General features: G+C 45.2%; 1 protein-coding gene and 1 pseudogene across 1 annotated transcript in view; one reads left to right on the top strand and one right to left on the bottom strand.

Annotated features, from left to right (window-relative positions):
• The window catches only part of CACNA1C (calcium voltage-gated channel subunit alpha1 C), a 649,850-nt gene extending 640,950 nt beyond the window's left edge, over positions 1–8,900 (top strand). Inside the window, exon 49 of the mRNA XM_073887000.1 lies at positions 1,338–8,900. Within this exon, the coding sequence (XP_073743101.1) occupies positions 1,338–1,640 (303 nt within the window). The 3' untranslated portion in view covers positions 1,641–8,900. The remainder of the gene's footprint in view (positions 1–1,337) is intronic.
• Positions 1–17,303, bottom strand: part of LOC112808622 (thymocyte nuclear protein 1 pseudogene) — a 34,201-nt pseudogene that overhangs the window by 5,833 nt on the left and 11,065 nt on the right.

The raw sequence follows: 17,303 nt of genomic DNA, 5'->3' as shown, positions 1-17,303 counted from the left end.
TCTGACTGCTCTAGATGTAGGGGTGAGCCTGGGCTGTGTTTGCACACATAGAAAGTCAGGATCTGTGGGACTCGAGCCTGGGGCGCATTAGAATAACCTGGGGAGCTTTGGAAACCTAGGACACAGTAAATGGGTATTCTTTAAAGCCCTGCGATGATTCTAATGCACAGCCAGGGTTGAGAATCACTATTCTAGAACAAGAGTGCTTCCAGGTCCTCTATCCTCTGCCCTGGCCAGAGCATCTAGTGTGATCCTGGCACCACATTTTAGGGGACTTTGACAAACTGGAACAAGCCCAAAGGGACATGGCAAGGGATTGGTGAGGTCCCTAGAAGCTATCTCATATGAGCACTGGTCAAGGGAGTTAGGGAAGCAAACCAAGAAAGGGGGAGGCTTAGGAGGCCACAATGGGCATCTCCAACTGTAAGGTCCCTCATGTCCTGGGCAGGGGGTCTCGAGTGCAGGACTGGAGCGGCAGATCAAACTGACAGGCAGGCAGATTTCAGGTTACATGAGGAAGACCTTTCCAACAGAGCTTTCCCAAAATGAGGAGGGCTTTCCTATAAAGGAGTGAGCCCGCCATCGCTGGAGCTCTGAAGAAAATTTAAGCAGGACAGGAAATAAAGAGTGATGGGAGCAGGGCAAACAGACCTGGGAGAAAGGCATTCAGGCTTCACTATTAATCCCCTGTCCTTGGCTCAGCAGCTGGTTTCCCCAAAGCCAGTCACTAAAGCGGCCTCTAGGAAGGAGGGAGCAGCCCTGGGACCGCCTTCTGGCCCTTTGGAGCTGAAGCAGAGGCAGGTGCAGACCTGGCGTTTTGCACACATCCTACGCCAGGATCCTCACCCCCACGAAGGCAGCCAGCCAGCAGTGGGCAAGGGGCACAAGTTTAACAGTTTCCCCAAAGGAGAGTGAAGGTTTCTGGGCAAGAATAACAGGGGGGCACCTACGGGTGCCAGGGAGGAGAAAAGACAGGGCAGGCCAGGTTCTGCCTGGACCGCGGTACAGCAGCACCCCGCGGCCCCTCTGCGAGCCAAGTTTTCAGGTGTTCGACAACAGTTTTTGAGTATCCCAGCCAAAACAGCTCTCCTCCAGCCTACACATCCCTGATGCCTTTGGGCAATGCTCCGGGTCAGCTCCTTTCCTGGGAGCACCCCTCCCAGCATGCCCACATGCTCACACGCGCACACGCACGCGCGCACACACACACACACACACACACACTTCCCGAAGTTACCAGGCCCAGGCCCCTTGCTCCAGCCCTAAAGGGAAGAGTTGACCTCCAGGAATAATGTTCCTCTTTGGTTCTTCTTTATGGCCCTCCCTCCCCACTTCAGGTCTTGATTTCAGAAGGACTGGGGCAGTTTGCTCAAGATCCCAAGTTTATCGAGGTCACAACCCAGGAGCTGGCTGATGCCTGTGACATGACCATAGAGGAGATGGAGAACGCCGCCGACAACATCCTCAGTGGGGGCGCCCAGCAGAGCCCCAACGGCACCCTACTACCTTTTGTTAACTGCAGGGACCCGGGGCAGGACAGAGCAGGGGGCCAAGAGGGCGAGAGCTGCGCCGCGGCTCGGGCGTGTCGGAGGAGCGAGGAGGAGCGCCAGGACAGCAGAGCCCACCCCGGCAGCCTGTAGTCGCTAGGGCTGGGGAGACGCTGGGTTTTTTATTTGTTTCAATGTTCCTAATGGGTTCGTTTCAGAAGTGCCTCACTGTTCTCGTGACCTGGAGTTAACCGGAACAGCGTCTTCATTCATTTCGTTGGGACAAGACGCAGAGTTGGGTGGTGTGCAGAGTCCGTTTTCCGGGGGGAAGGAAGGCAGCAACCCCAGTTTGTATTGTGTCCACAGAGGTAGAGTGGTGAGGAGGAGTGGAAGAATCAGCGAGGGAGAGCAAGAGAAGAGACACCTGCCCTCACCTCCGGGCATGAAAGAGAACCTCAGCTTCCTGCGGTAGCCCTCACCAAAAGGACCCCATGTCAAACGGGTGTCTTTCAACTTTGCTTGTAAAAAAAAAAAAAAAAAAAAAAAATCATTTTGCACATATTCTGTATGAGCCTCACTGTCTCCATAGAGCCGGGGCCCTGTGGATTTGCAGAAGGAAGCAGGGGTGTGACTGCAGCGAGGACACAGCCCCGTCCCCCAGAGGGACGAGGTGCAGCCCGAGGCAGAGGAGCTCGGGAGCGGAAAGGAGCAGAGGGCGAGGGCTGCATTCGGCCTCCAAGGCGCAGGCTCCCCGCCGTGCCCCGCCCGTCTGCATGAGGACCAGCGTCCCTGCACAGGCCCACCGAGCTCCAGCCCAGCGGCTGGGCCTGCATCGGGGCGAGGGGGCACTGGCACCGCCTGCCAGGGAAGGGGCAGCCGGCCCTTGACAAGACGAGGTGGTGCTGAGCTTCTTGTTGAGCGCTCTTTTGTTTTAGGGTTTAACATTTTTCTTGATAGCATGTTGCAGTTTTCGGGGGTTTTTTTGGTTTTTGTTTTATTTTAATTTTGTTTTCCCAGGGGGAGGGGAGGAAGAAGTGTTTACAAAGCTTTGTACACCCACCTTACTGTTTTCACTTTTGCAAATGTAAATCGGGTTTGGTTTTACTGTATTATTTAAACGGTTGTGGTTTTCTTTTTCTACGGTGGGTTCAATAGAGCCGCCGTAGGCAAGTTTTACCAGCCATTGTGTATGCGCAATAATTTGTTATAATTTCCGTAGGTAGTAACAAAAATTTTTTTGGTTTGGTTTTATAATTTAAAGGTAATGCACTTGATACGGTCTTGCACATATGGGTGATTGAGTTGGGTTCTTTTTAATGCGAGGTGTATTTGTGGGTGCCAGAGAGAGGAAGATTGGATGAGTGAGTCTCTGCGAGTGTGTGTGTGTGTGTGTGTGTGTGTGTGTGTGTGTGTGTGTGTGTGGTGGGCTGTCTGGGCACCTGTCGTCCGTGTGTATGTACACCCACACAGTGCGCCCATGCGTGAATGAGTGTGTAGCTCCCCCTTTCTGGTCTAACTGTGGGGAGATCTGAATCTGGGGCCATTTGAAAGCAAAAACAAACCACTGTCTCTGCTTCTGAAATGGGAATCAGTAACTCTTTGCATTTTCTGTCCCACAAGATATGCAAAAACAATGCAATAATATTCATTTTAAAAATATAATTGTGAGTTGTGTTGGCATTAAAACTGTATTTAAAAAAAACAGAGAAATTTAAGGGAAAAACTAAAGAAGGCGTTTTGCTTCGATATATTCCGTGTAATGTTTTATTGCATTGATAATGTTTCTGTTGAAGAAACTGTTATACTTGAATTCAGGTCAGTTTCAGTATTTTACAAATATTTTTTTAAAACTGAATTGCAATTGTGCCAAGCGAATATAATGAATTGAATTAAGTTTGTTTTTGAATTCCCTTCTTGTATATTTTGCTGCATGTAAGTAAATCATTTTGTATTTGGAGTGTGACAAGCTTTACCCTTGAACTCTGAAGTGCTTTTCTATATGTGGTTGGGGGAAAGGGAACGAATATTCTTTTAATTTGTACAATGAGCAAAGGTATCACCAGTGTGAATCATTGTTCTGCGATCCACCAACAGGTTTGGACTTTACTGTTTTGCATATCTTGTGTTCGCTTCCATTTCCCTCCATTTTTCCAAAACTATATGATAAGTATATTTGTACTACATCTTGCTTTGAGAGACCAGGACATGTCTTAGTCCTGTCTTCACTCTATCCATTCTGCTCCAGTTCTCTGACTTGGACTTTGTCTAGGGGCAGTCCGGCACCATAAGCATCAGCATCCCCCATGGGAGAGGGGGCTGGCTTTTCTGTTCACTTCCACAAACTTTCCTCAGTGGTTTCCTCAGGAAAGCGTGCGCTGACTGAGAGGCCGGAGCTAGAGTCGGGCTGCCTGGAGGTCAGGGAATCCTCCCTCCAGCAACTGCTCTACCCAAACTCAGATAGCAGGGGCCAGAGAACAGCAACCAGGTAAAATCTTTGTCCATCCAGAAGTCAGCTCTTACTTCTTTTCCTCACTCGGGAGCAGGATTTCCTCCAGACCTACCCTAGTGTGTGTGGCAGCCGTGGAGGGGACCAGGACCAGGCAGGACGCATCAGGAGGTCACAGTGATAGTGGGACCAGAGACTCTGTGCGAGGGTCTCTTGTGCCCAGTTGCGTTCTGCCTAGAGCATCATCCTATCGGTGCTGTTTCCTCCAAATAGATTTCAACAATGATGGTTGAAAAGGAGGTGATTTGGGGAAAACAGGACCCAGACATCCAGGATTTACCCAGTGAATGTCTTCCAGGCCCAGTGCGCTCTCAGCCCTTATGTGAGCAACCTAGAAATTAAAGTCGGGGAAAGTCAATTCCCCAGCAAAGATGAGTCTCACTTTCAAGGACTGATCCATGAAAAAGTGGAGAAACGTGCCAGATACTCCCAGGTTAACTTACAGTCTAGAAGCAGAAGGGTTTCTTCCTGTTTCTCCAAGCCCAACCCATCCAGATTTTTTTGGCTCCTTTTCGGTGCCATGAAGGCCTTCTAGAAATTACTTAGGTGTCGTCCTCTGTCTGGTTTCCCAAGATATCTACCATTGTGCTGCTAAGATATGTTATGGTGGAGAGGGGAGCCCTTTTGGATTGATATCTGGTTTTTGCTGTACATTTGGTCCCTGGATAGAAATTTAGAATCTCAATTGACCACACACACATACACAAACACACATCCACACACCCACACACACCCAACACATGCACGCCCTCAACCTTCATGCTGCTTTCTTTTTTCCTTTTGGACTTGTCTTCTGCATCACCAAATCTCGTTGGCCAGTGGCATGGGCTACAGGCTGGGCTCATGCCAACTACCCCTAGAGCCCTGCCTAAGTGTGGCCCCTGGTCCTTCACCACTCACACCTACAGGGTCCCTTCTTCTTTCTAGTCAGCTCTGTCAGAAGACCGGCTAGCCTTGCACCCTGCAAGAACAATGGCAGCAGTGCCAAGGGCACCTGGCACTGTGCTGCTGGGAAGGAAAGGAGTTTCAGATGGGAGTTCCCTGTGTAGGGGGTAATGGGTCTTTCTGGCCTGACCTCATGATCGACTGGTATAGGATACCTGTCATCATGCAGACTGGTAAAATCAATCATGACATCATGAACCTCCTCCGCAGCGTATTAAGTGATGTCTACCCTCCACCTAGAGCAGAACTTTGCCCATGACCATTAAATCTTCTGAGAACCCTTGAGTGGCAGCAGAAAGCAGTCAATGGCTGAGGACCAACGGGACTTGAAGAAGTGCCGTGTAAGTTCTGGGGGTTGGTAAACGATATTTATTTTTTCCTCTGAATGGCCCAGACTCTTGTATTTCCACACTTTAGCTTTTTAATAATTAGGCATGTGCATGGCTATATTAAGCAGAGAGATTTTCAGTTGTCTCCTTTCTGCCTGTTTCTAGAAGTTTCTTTTTGGTCTTGAGGCAAAAAGGGAGAATGTTTTCCTGGATTTTGGCTTGTTCCATTAATTTTTCTCTGTTCTGCTTCAGAGGCTATTATAGTCCCCCCACCACCACCCTCTAACTTTGACTGGGAGGTCCAAGGACAAAGGAACAGGCTTCCTTACTCTGTCTTGATCCTGTGACCCTGCTTCCAAACCTCGGGGGCTTGTCTGGACTGACGCTATCAGTTTCTCACAGCCATTTTCCTTCCAGAACATCTCCTGATCATTCAGCTCTCGATAACAAGGCGCCCGCAGGAGAAGGACACCTTCCAATGCCTGAGAAATAAGAACACCCTGAAAATGAGGAGTTTGGAAGTCATCAAAAGGGTTCCATCGTTCTTAAAGGTCAAGACATGTGACAAGAAGCTAGTTTAGGTGTACAGAATAACCCTGGTAGTCATGTTTTTAGCCTCATCAACCATAATTATAGATGTTGCTAAGGAAGATGATGGCATCTCCATCCTGAGGGACCTAGAAAAGATGAAATACCATTGTCTAAGAGTTAGAAACTGTTCAGCAAAGAGGCCAGAAAAGGGCAATCTGGTTTCAAGAGGACCCACTTAAGACCCAATTTAGTAAAACACTTGCTGATAAGAGGGCAGGCCAGTTCCATTTTTTTAAAAAAACATGGCTCCGGTCGGGGGAAAGTGTTGGCACAGAGAGAACTGGAGGGAAAATGCAGGCAAAGCAAAGGGCATGTCTTGACTCTTTATGCTCTGTTCCCATTTTCTGGAAAGAAGTGTCCAGTTAATCCACGCAATGGCCAGTACGGGGGAGAGGATAATGCTTCAAGGATCGACTTTGGAAAAAGAGAGTAAAATTGCAGTCATTGTTTTACCAGACAAATCAACCTATCTGGCGAGATGTGGGGTATCTGCCACCCTTTCCTCTTTGCTGGTGTCCCTCCCCTCATACCAGCTGGCATGCCACCTACAACTGGCTCCTGTTGGTCAGCAGGCACGAAGGCCTAATGGCCTAATGTCACTCACGGTGAGGCTCTTAGTCACCACATCCAGATTCCCCATCAGCTCCCTCTGAGGAGACACAAGGAAAATAGACAAGGGACCGAAGTGTCCTACAGCAGTCAGGGATGAGGTTTTTTTCCCCTTCCCCAAGCCTTTCTCTCTATTCCAGCCTCCTGCCCGGCCCCCACTTTTCCTTCCTCCCCCCAGTCTAGTCAGAAGAACAGAGAGTTGAAAGGAAGCCAATGTGCAGATTCTTAAACAGTTTCTTTGTGAAGCTAGTTCTGGTTTTAACTTTTTTTTTAATTTCAAAACAATGAAACCTTGCTTTGTGACGCCAGATACCGATGTAACAGGCGGTTTCTGCCAGACTCCCACATGGTTGGGAGACACTTGAACACCACACATACACATACACACTTTCATCCTCATGCACACACGCATGCACACACGGGCGTGCACACATACACACACACAAACACACTTCCTTAAGGGACAGGGGCTGGTGCTGGGGTTGAACTCTGCACAAATGATACTGTCCTCCCAGAGGGCTGAGCACTGTATAGAGAGACGTGGAGAGTGAAGCAGAGTAACTTCCTTAGTAGAAATAGTGCCATCTGACCCTATTATTACTGCGAACTAAATATTATTTATCTACATTAAGAAATACAATTACTTCTACAATCAGACTTTTCCCTCATATGATTTTCAGAGGCTTGCTCCAGAGAAGATGCAGTAGTAAAGACTCTTCAGCTCGCCGGTATACTAGAAAAGCCTTTTGATCAGTCTCTGAAAGGGAGAGAGATTGCCAGCAGGATATATTGAGCTGAGTTGAACAAATCAATTTAACACTGAAAGAGTCAGAGTTGGGACTTCCACAGAAATCCCCTCAGTCTCTACTGAATTAAGGAAAACAAGACAAAACTAGATAAACAAAAGCTTGAAATGTTACATCACCAGAGTCAAATATTCTCCCTCAGATCACATGCTGGCTTCTTCACGGCTGTACTCTCTTTTGGGGGGCATCCCATGCACCCCACTTTCCAGAATCTACTCTGATTTGATAAGATTCCTAGAAAGGGCAGCATGACATTTAATCTACCATAAATCAGTCATTTACTACAAATTTGCCATCTAAAAATCACTCATGTACCTCATACATAAAAAAATGTTTCCCCTAGGTCATTATCAAAGAAGTCTCTTGGTGGAAGAGGTTGTAAGTTTTAAGGAAGGGTAATTTCTATGTGAAGAAATACAGAAATGGACAGAGTGATTCCTTTTCACAGTTTCAGCCTGGAGAACTCCTGTTCTGATGTTCGTGGAGCCTTCGAAGGTACAAGCAGAGGGATGAGGAAGAAAAGAGTGAGCGGGCACCAGCCTCGGCAGTGGGTCACTGCCAAAGCTCGCTGAGGGCTGCAGGTCTCAGACACTGCACGAAGTCTCTCCTGAGCCTGCAGCTGGGAGGGGACCGAGAAGGCTCCCTTCTATAGAGTCACAGAAAGAACAAAAGAGGACAGGTCATGGCTCCTGTTCCAAGTCCCCTCCCCCTAAGATTTCCCAGCATGGAGAAACAACATCAAGGCTTAAAAGAAAAAAAACAAAACGGGAGGGTCAACCGTTGTAAACAAACAACCCTGTGCAAAGAGCTCCCTCGTAAGGCAACTCCAGTGACCCAAATGCTATGGGCACTTTTCTGCTTGCACACCTCACACCACCCATGCATCGAGCTGCATCCCACTCCCCCAAATTTGTAATCCATCTCTTAGTTTCTCAACTAGATCATGCACCACCCCATAGCCGCTTCCCGTCCTGCCCAGAACATGCGCTGTTCTCGCAGAGCCTTGTGGGAATAGAGTCTAGGACCAAATAGGCTGTGGCTATCAAAGGCATAAACAAATCTGGACAAGTGGCGGGTTCCCAGCTGGTGACACACTAGAATATCTATTACTCTCATAATCTGCTTGTTTTATTTTAATACCCTAGAGCTGCCAAGCAGAACTTGGGTGCACGTCAGAGGCTCCAGAAATAGCCCCTCCTCCCTCCTCTCCTCATGTCCTCCTGCTCAGGCCCATCTTCATGCCCCCAAACCAGTCTGTATCACACTTGCTGTCAGCACAACGCAGAAAGATGGACAGTCCTCCATTGTCATCCCCCCACCTGTAACCACCCCCAAACCTTCTCCTCCAGGCTCCACGACTTCACGGTCTTACTGTTGTAAATACTGTTGTACAGTTTGTAATCACCAAATAATCCCATTGTCAAAGGCCTCGCCTGCTGCGCCTTCTCGCCCTCGAGAAAGGCCAAGGAATCTAGAAGGGGTAACCTTTCGAGAAGAGCTTCAGGGTCATCTCTGTGTGAGACGCTATGTATATTCCTGTAAGATTGCATTTTTATCTAAGGAATGATGTTATTTAAAAAACAAACAAAAAAAACAAAAAACAAGAATTGCAAATAAATTTCTTAACAATGTCTACACTGGTTTAATCGTATCTTCCCTCTTCCACATCCCTCCTCTTCTCCTGTTAGCTAGAGGTTACAAAAATACACTGAACTGCCAAATTACCCTCTCAGATCCTCCAAAGGGGAGGGAGGCTGGGAAAAACATGTGAGATCTGAATCCAGTGATAATCTCTAACCTCATTTCAGCAATTTATCCAACTTTTCCTTCCAATGAAAAGGTTAACAGGAAAATGGTCAAAAGTTGACAAGGAGATAGAAGGAACTGAATGGATAATCCACAAAATAGAAGAGCAGCAACCCCTCCCCCCTCCAAGTATTTGGAAAGGCACAAAATTGGTTTTGAATAAATGAAGGAAAGAAGGGGGAGGCAAAAAGAAGGAGGGAAGGGGGAGATAAGATTATGTATATTAAAGTAATTTAAAGACTATAAAATGCAAGGTTCTTTTGTTTTGTTTTGTTTTATTATTAAACTGGCTCTGACAAAGCTTCCGGAATAATTCCCTGTGTAGAAATAATTTGTCCCAGAAATCCGTGTGTCTTAGCTGAACACAATTATAACAAGAGAAACCCTCCCACCCTCTCCCCATGGATGATAAAGTCCATTTTAGGAATTATAGGACATCAGCCAACCTCCCCGCTTCTCCAGAGCCTCCCTCCTCCCTCCCCCCCCCCCACCCAAACCCTGAGCTCTGGAGTCTAAGGTTGTATGAGAACAGAGGAGTGGAAAGGCTGGAGAGAGTAGCTCCTGGAGCAGGTTGGGAGAGCCCTCCTCCAGGACATGCACAAAAGGTTGCAACACGTCAGCAGATCCAGTCATAATGAAAGTGCCAAAGTCTGCAAATGATACCTTTAACCAGCTAGAATAGATTCAGGATTTACCCTATAATGAAATTACCCTCCCTTGCATTTTGTATGTTTTGGAGTAAATGGAAGTAAAAGGAGGGGAGACATAGCCCACAGCAGAAATTAAACATAGCCATAGGAGCATGTCACCACCCCTTCTGCTTTATAATTTGGTGTCAGCTGTTTGGGTCTGGCCTGGCCTGCAAACCTTCTTCCTACATCAGGTCTGCTTCTGCCCATTTCTTCCTTTCTCCCCCAAAGGAGGATGTGATTATTGATCTCATCGTTCAGGTACTAGGTATTAATTGGGGCACAACTGCTAATGGGAAGGATTACTACATGGTAAAAAAAATCAGTATCCATCCATGACACTCTGACTTGTACTTTAATTTTCCAGCCTCCATAGAGTAAGCAGATCTAAGTACTCTTTCTATAAATGTTTACCTCTTTATTATCTTTCGCTCTCTTTGTTTCCATATGGTTTGCCAGGTAAGTAGGCTCAGCAGTCTCTCAATCTCTTGCTTTTCACAGCATATATGGGTATACTAGCCCAAGAATAGGCTGTAGAAAGTTGGGGGAGGGGCAGAAGACCCTGAACCGACCATGAACCAAAATGATGGGCTTCAATCCAGCCTTCATAGAGCGCTATGTTGTATGTGATTAGACATTATTCCAGCTAATAATAGAATAACACTCATTTTCTAATTGGCTACAATCACATGTATATTGTGATCTCCACAGGGGAGAGAGAGGGCAGAACTTGGCACTCTTGAACAGTTTAAATAACATCAAAATCCTCCTTCAAATGGGTTGACCATTTAGCCCACGTATTTCAGCGATGCCCCATTGAGGTTCCATGTGACATGATTTTGGAATCAGAAAATAGGGTTAATATATTTGTATGTAGTTGTCCGTGTGGCATTGTTCCTAATACTCAATAAAGCCTTCTCCTCTCACAACTGACACATGCAATTCTAGCATTAGTGTCTCCTCCCTTTAACTTAGGGAATTATTATCAAAGCATAGTTTCTGAACCAACCAGCAGAATCACCTGGGATGCTTGATTAAAACACAGATTCTTGTTTTACCCCCAAACTTGGCCTTGCCCCAAAGCTATCAAATCAGGTACTTGGAGGTTGGTGCCCATCAATATGCATTTTAGCAAATTCTCCAAGTTGTTATTTAGACCAAACATTGTGAACCACTTTCCCTGGGAGAGGAAACATTTTAAGATTCTTTCACTCCATTACATCCCAGAGGAAACCAAAGGTCTGAGGGTATAAGTAAAAGATTTGCCAGCAGGTTTTGATGGGAAATGGGAGCAATGGTTGTCAGCCCTGAAGAGAGAGAACAGAGAAGGGTAGAGAAAGTATGACAAAATGTGCAAGAGCGTAATGGTTTAAGTAAAAGAGCCAGAGGCATCATGAGGCAAGCTTCTACCTCACCTACCTAGGAATTCGTATTTGGCTAGGGAAGCAATGAAGTCAGATAAAGCAGGTGATGTGGCCTCTGTTTGAAGGTCCAGTGAGAAATGAAAGATGGCTTGACCTCCTGCACATGGCTGTCATCTTAAACATCTTTTTAGGAAACTGGAAAGACTTCTTCTGAAAACTCCTTTGAGGGTATGGTGGTCCTCAAAGTCAATCTATTGTCAATGGGACTCTCCCCAAGTCCTCTCAGAGCATCTTAAGTTAGAGGAATGCCAGCACTCATCAGGAATTAGACTAATGGGCTGGGACCTGATAGTATGAAAGAAGGCCAAGGAAGAGAAGACTCTTGTGTGTTAGGGGAGAAGGTCTTGAGGAATTGCCTGTACTTCAGGCATTCTCCAAGCATAGCAATGAGTGGCAGTCACCTCTAGAAATTCTGTCTAACAATCTTGAAGTGTCAGGCTTGTTTTCAGGAAAGGAGAGAATTTGAGATATGTCAAAACTAGGGTGGCCATATAGTATGTTGTCTAAAACTAGAACTTTTGAGAACAAAGGGGCTTGGCCCCTCAGTTGTCCCAGTCCAACAAAGACATTTGGTCACCCTGGTTAGAACCCAGGAGAGAGTGTGGCCTAGAGATGATGGAGTGTGGATTAGCTAGCACTTGATAGAGCCTTCTTCATCGCCACTCTTGCGCCTAAAGTCAAGTATCCACAAACTGACCTTTTTAAATAAGTCAGATTACATCACATCACTACTCTCAACTGTCCAATGCTTTCTCATCACACTTGGATTAAAATCCAAAGTCTTTACCATGATCTATAAAGCCTAAAACGTCTGACCTCATCTACCTCTCTGCTTCTCAGACCTCATTTCCCACCCTTGTCTCTGTCCCACTCGCTCACTTCCAGCTATACTGACCTTCCTGTTGTCCATTAAACACACAAAATTTATTCATCCCTTTGCCAGTTATCAACTTATTGCATCTCAGCACTAAACCCATGCTTTTTACCCTGCTCTGTGATACTGGAGCTCAACCTTATAAACATTTCTCCTTTGCCAGTTGGCTCAATGTCAGTACAGTTTTTGTCAATAGAGGGCACTGAAAGGACATGGTAAGGCCATTGCAAAATAAAGGCATTTCCTTTCACAATTTAGTGTGCTATTTTTAGGCACATAGACAGTGGAGCAGTATGTGTGAGGCTTGGTACTGGTCATCTCAGTAGCCCTTACAGACCGGCTCCAGCCTGCTAATGCTCTCCAGCCAAGTTTCTCCACCATCCAACAGGCCATGTTTATGGACCAGTTGTGGCCCGTGCCCTCTGGCAAGTTTCCTTAGCACTGGCACGCTGTGTGATCCTATAGCAGCCATGCCTCTCCAAGTCGGTCTGAATCAGCCTTGAAGTGAGTGATGGGGAGAGCTCTTCTAGGTTCTTTGTTCTTTCCTAAATTACTCTCCCTCAGCCCTAGAAATAGTAGCTGCTTTTTTTTCTTCTAGTTTGGTAGTTAACCCCTTTTATACGCTATAATTCTTTATATTAAATTTTTCCTATTCAAATTACTGGTGTGGGGTCTGTCTTCTGACTGGACCCTGATAGAGAATTGATATTGGAATGGTGTGGGGAGACAGACTCTCAGAGACAAGATTTGAGAATGAGTTTGGTCATGTGTTTGCATCTGAGGGCAATGCTGAGTTCCTTGCCAGTGGGAAACCGGGTGCTAGTTATCCATGACATAGAGTGACATCCCAGTTAATTAAATTATCACCCGTAATGAAGTGTTAATTAAAGTGAATGCCTTGGGAACCCAAGTGGCTGCTGCACTTACTGTTAATAGTAATGACAAGCACTGTGGTGTGGAACTGACTTTCCTGAGTATACTGCAGCACTTATGGGAAGAAAAAAACAAGCTCAGGATCATAATCTGAGAGTCACAGAGCTTCCAAGGGCAGTCCTAATATAATATTTTATTTCGTGAAACCAATATTGGACACAAATTTAACTGTGCAAATGGCTGAATTACAACAGCAGTTGAATTCACAGCCTTTATAAGTTTCTTATGTGAAAGTTAGAACATTGAGAAATAATGAGACCTTGAAACTTAGAATGGAGAGATCTGATAGGATGCAAGGGTAGTTGAGATTCTAAAATCTCCAAGTCACTCTGAGCCTCCCGTTGAAATAGAAGCAGATCAGTACTATAACGACTAGCCTTCCTTTGCTGGAAGACTCTATGATAACTTCATCTGGGGCAGATGTCTTGAAAGAGATGCTTATTCTCCTCAAGATGCACTATCATCACTTCTTGTTGCTACTAGACCTACAACTTAGATCAAATCTCAGCATGTTTCAGGGACTCAGACACACGGTATGACCCAGGAGGAAATGGCTTATACTCTAAATGAATTAGAAGACTTGTCTAATATATATGTTGGCAGAAACCTGGGGAATGTGTGTGTGGGTGGATTCTAAGGGAGTGAGAGCATGGAGAGCGGAATATAACTTTATATCAGACCAAATTAATTTATATGGTACACTTACTAGAGATTCCAGATCTTGTATTTTAAATTAGGCAGCTAGAAGAGGCTCTGACATCTTATTAGGTGATCAACTGACTCTTGGACTCAGTAGTGTCCTCTGCGTAATAAGAGTGAGATGCCATAGTTGCCATGATCTGATATGGAGGAAGGAACCCGAAGGCTTAGGAAGATAGGAATGTTGATGTGTATTTATCATGTGCAACATGCATACCCATCCCCTCAACCATATCCCTTGAGAAGGCTCAGAAGTCCCTCCCTTCACTAACATTTTGAGAAATAAATTAGTGAAGGACCACTTACATCCTTTTAAACTCTGTAATTACCCGCATTTGTAGACTAGATATGGCCATAGCGGATGCTACACTGATTTCAACAGGATTAATGGAATTTCAGAGTAACAAAAGCCAAGAGGCAGCATATAACTGCCTGACAAGGTGAACACATTAAAAGGGCAGCAGGAACAAAGGTAATCAGAATGCTTTGGCCAAGTGGTGGTTAACTGATCATAGAGTAATAAAAGAAATCACCTATAAAATATTGCTAGATCTATGGTAAGAGTCAACTACGACCTCTGAACCAAATCCAGCCCTCTACCTATTTGTATAACTAAAGTTTTATTGGAACACAACTACACCCATTTGTTTACATATTGTCTATGGTAGCTTTCCTACTATACCAGGAGAGTTGAGGAGTTGTGACAGAGACTGTTTGGCCTGCAAGGTTTAAATTTTTACTCTTTGGTTTTTGTCAGAAAAAGTTTGCAACCTGCATCTAGAACTTCTAGTTCTGTTGGTTAAAGATCTGGTTTGAGTCACTGCAATGGAGACTCATGACCTCTCATCCAGTTTCCAGTCCTAAGCCAGTTCACAGATCCAGAGACCCTTGGTTGAAGGAGAGACACTCTGCAGAATGGCCACGAGTATATACAGTAACCATTCCTCTAAGACTTCCCTGAAGATATCTATAACCATTTACTAGAGTGGCTGGGTACTGGAGAAAAGGAAATACCCAGACTACTAAGGGATCAGTAGACATAGGCTCTGAATTGACATTAATTCCTAAGAATCTGAACCACCAGTGTGTCCCACCAGTCAGAGTGGGGGCTCATGGTGCTTGGGTGATAGATAAATGCCTCACAAAATTGTGTCTGATCAAAGAACTAATTTTACAGCAAAGGAAGTAGCAATAGGCTCATGCCATGGAATCTTCTCACAATACCCCAACACCCAGAAGCAGCTGGCTGAATTGAAAGGTGGAATGGCTTACTGAACACTCAGTTACAGAATCAATTGTAAGACAGCACCCTCAAGCTTCTAACAGGCTGCAGTATATGCTTTGAATCAGAGACCATTATTTAGTGCTATCTCTCACACAGGCAGAATATATGTACCCTCTGAATCAAAGGGTGGAAATGAGAGAAGCTCCTCTCACTATTATACCTAAAAAAACATTGGCAGAATTTTTCACTTCCCATCCAGCAAACATGAGCTCTTCTGGTTTGGAGGTCTTAGATCCCAATGAAGAAATGCTTCTCTCAAAGGACACAATGGTCCCATTGATTTGGAAGATGAGACTGCCACTTGGCTATTTGGGGCTCCTTATGCTGAACCAACAGGCAAGGGAAAAAAAGAGTTACTCTATAGGCTGGAGTGATTGATCACAATTGTCAATGGGAAATTGAGTTGTCCCTACACAGTGGGGGGACAAAGAAGACTTTTTCTGGAACCCAGAACACTCCCCATGCCCAATAGTAAAGGTTAGTTGAAAACTATAACAGACAAACAAAAGAAAAATTCAAGACTCTTGAAGAGTCAGATACTTCAGAAATGACAGTTTGGGTCACCCTATCAGGATGAGAACACCCAACCACTTAAATTTCTGGCTCAGGACAAAGAAAAAATTGAGTAAAGAAGGGAGAAATATCAACTATGACTTTGTGACCAGTTACAAGGATTGTACTAGTTTCGCATATTTTTTTGTGTATATATTTATTTGTAAATTGTAACAATTTTCTTCTCTCTTATTCTTTCCCTTATCATCTTATATACACAAGTTGTTGAAAATTAATTTTATAATTGAACCATTAGGTAACAAAATTTTCAATGGAACTGTGACTGAATTTGAAAGTATTGAATACAGTCAGCAATGGGTATAATGTCTATTTTGAGTGTCTCCATTTTGGAGAAAGTGTAAGCATTTCTTCCTTGTACAAAGGACAGCTACAGTTTGTTGGGTGGGAACAGAGTTGTTTCATTGTTGTTTGGAAGTTCAAATGTGTGGAGGAGGATACATATGGAAGCTGAGTTGCCAAAAATGTAGACTGTGCCGGTTATCAATGCATTGCCTCTCTCTCTCTCTCTCTCTCTCTCTTTTTTTTTTTTTTTTTTGCTTGGCTTTGTGATACTGGGGTTGGACCCTATAAACATTTCTCCTTTGCCAGATGGCTTGATGTTAGGATTTGTCATTAGATAAAATAGGTAATACTGGAAGGACACTAGGAAGCACTAGTAGAAGGAAGGGAATTGCTTCCAATGTGCTATTTCTTGGTGCAGCAGCCAATTCTCTGGTATTTGAGAGACTTGGGAGCACTCACCTAACTAGCCCTATGGACTGGCTCCACCTGCACTCTCTGGCAAATTACTCTACTTCTCCAGATTAGCTCTGACCCAAGCTTGTCACCCTCTGGCAGGTTTTTTCATCCCCACAGGCTACATGTTCCTGTAGCATCCAGTCCCTCCATCCATGTTCATGCTCCCTCAGCCCTGGAGGCAGAAGTTGCTTTCTGCAACTGCTACTTCCAGATCCCTTAAAGTTCTCTTTTATCACTTTAGGTAGTTAATCACCTGACTAGTTACCAAGATTTTGCACCAAACTCCCCCTGTTCAAATTATTGGTGTGGTTTCTCTTCCTGATTGAACCCTGACCAATACACCACCCTTGCTCTTCCCTCTGCCTGAAACAATCTTCGTCCAGTTAAATACATGCTCAAATATAGCTGTTGACTGACTCCTATTACTGTCTAGACTGTCCTTCCTTGTGGCTAAACTGAAGCCTCGGGCACAGCCTCTGTCTATTCTCTGAAACAAGATGGCACAGACCCAACCACTGGGCACTATTGCCTGCAACCGGGATGAGCCCAGGGAAAGGGGAGATGCAAGGTTTACTTGTGATATAAACCAGACCTTGACTTTTGACTCTCAATAAACCTACCTGTGAATAGGATTACTACTACCCACAAGCCCTACAAATAGCATCAAGATTCTCTGAGAGCACCTGATTATACTCTATTTGTCTAGTATTTAAAGTATTTACTGAGTCCCTTCTATGTACCAAACGCTGTTCAGGGCACTGGTATACAGCAACACTTGGCTCTGACTCACCCCTGAAACCTTTCACAGTTCTAAAAGGTAACCCGTCTTCTACACAACTCCAAGTATGTGCTGGGTAAAACCTTACCCACAAGGTGTGGTCTCCCCACAACCTCAGCTAAGCTTCAAAATGGGGCTTCAGAGGCCTCTGCACACAGCTGTACACAAAGGTGCCCAGCCTGGGATGAGAGTCAAAGGTGGCATCTAGGAGCCCCAACTGCCAAGCTTTGT

Source organism: Callorhinus ursinus, unplaced genomic scaffold, assembly GCF_003265705.2.
Source record: "Callorhinus ursinus isolate GAN/ISIS: 27379988/994484 unplaced genomic scaffold, GSC_fseal_2.0 scaffold74, whole genome shotgun sequence".
In the NCBI taxonomy this organism is placed as follows: domain Eukaryota; kingdom Metazoa; phylum Chordata; class Mammalia; order Carnivora; family Otariidae; genus Callorhinus; species Callorhinus ursinus.
This window is presented reverse-complemented; position numbering and strand designations above follow the sequence as displayed.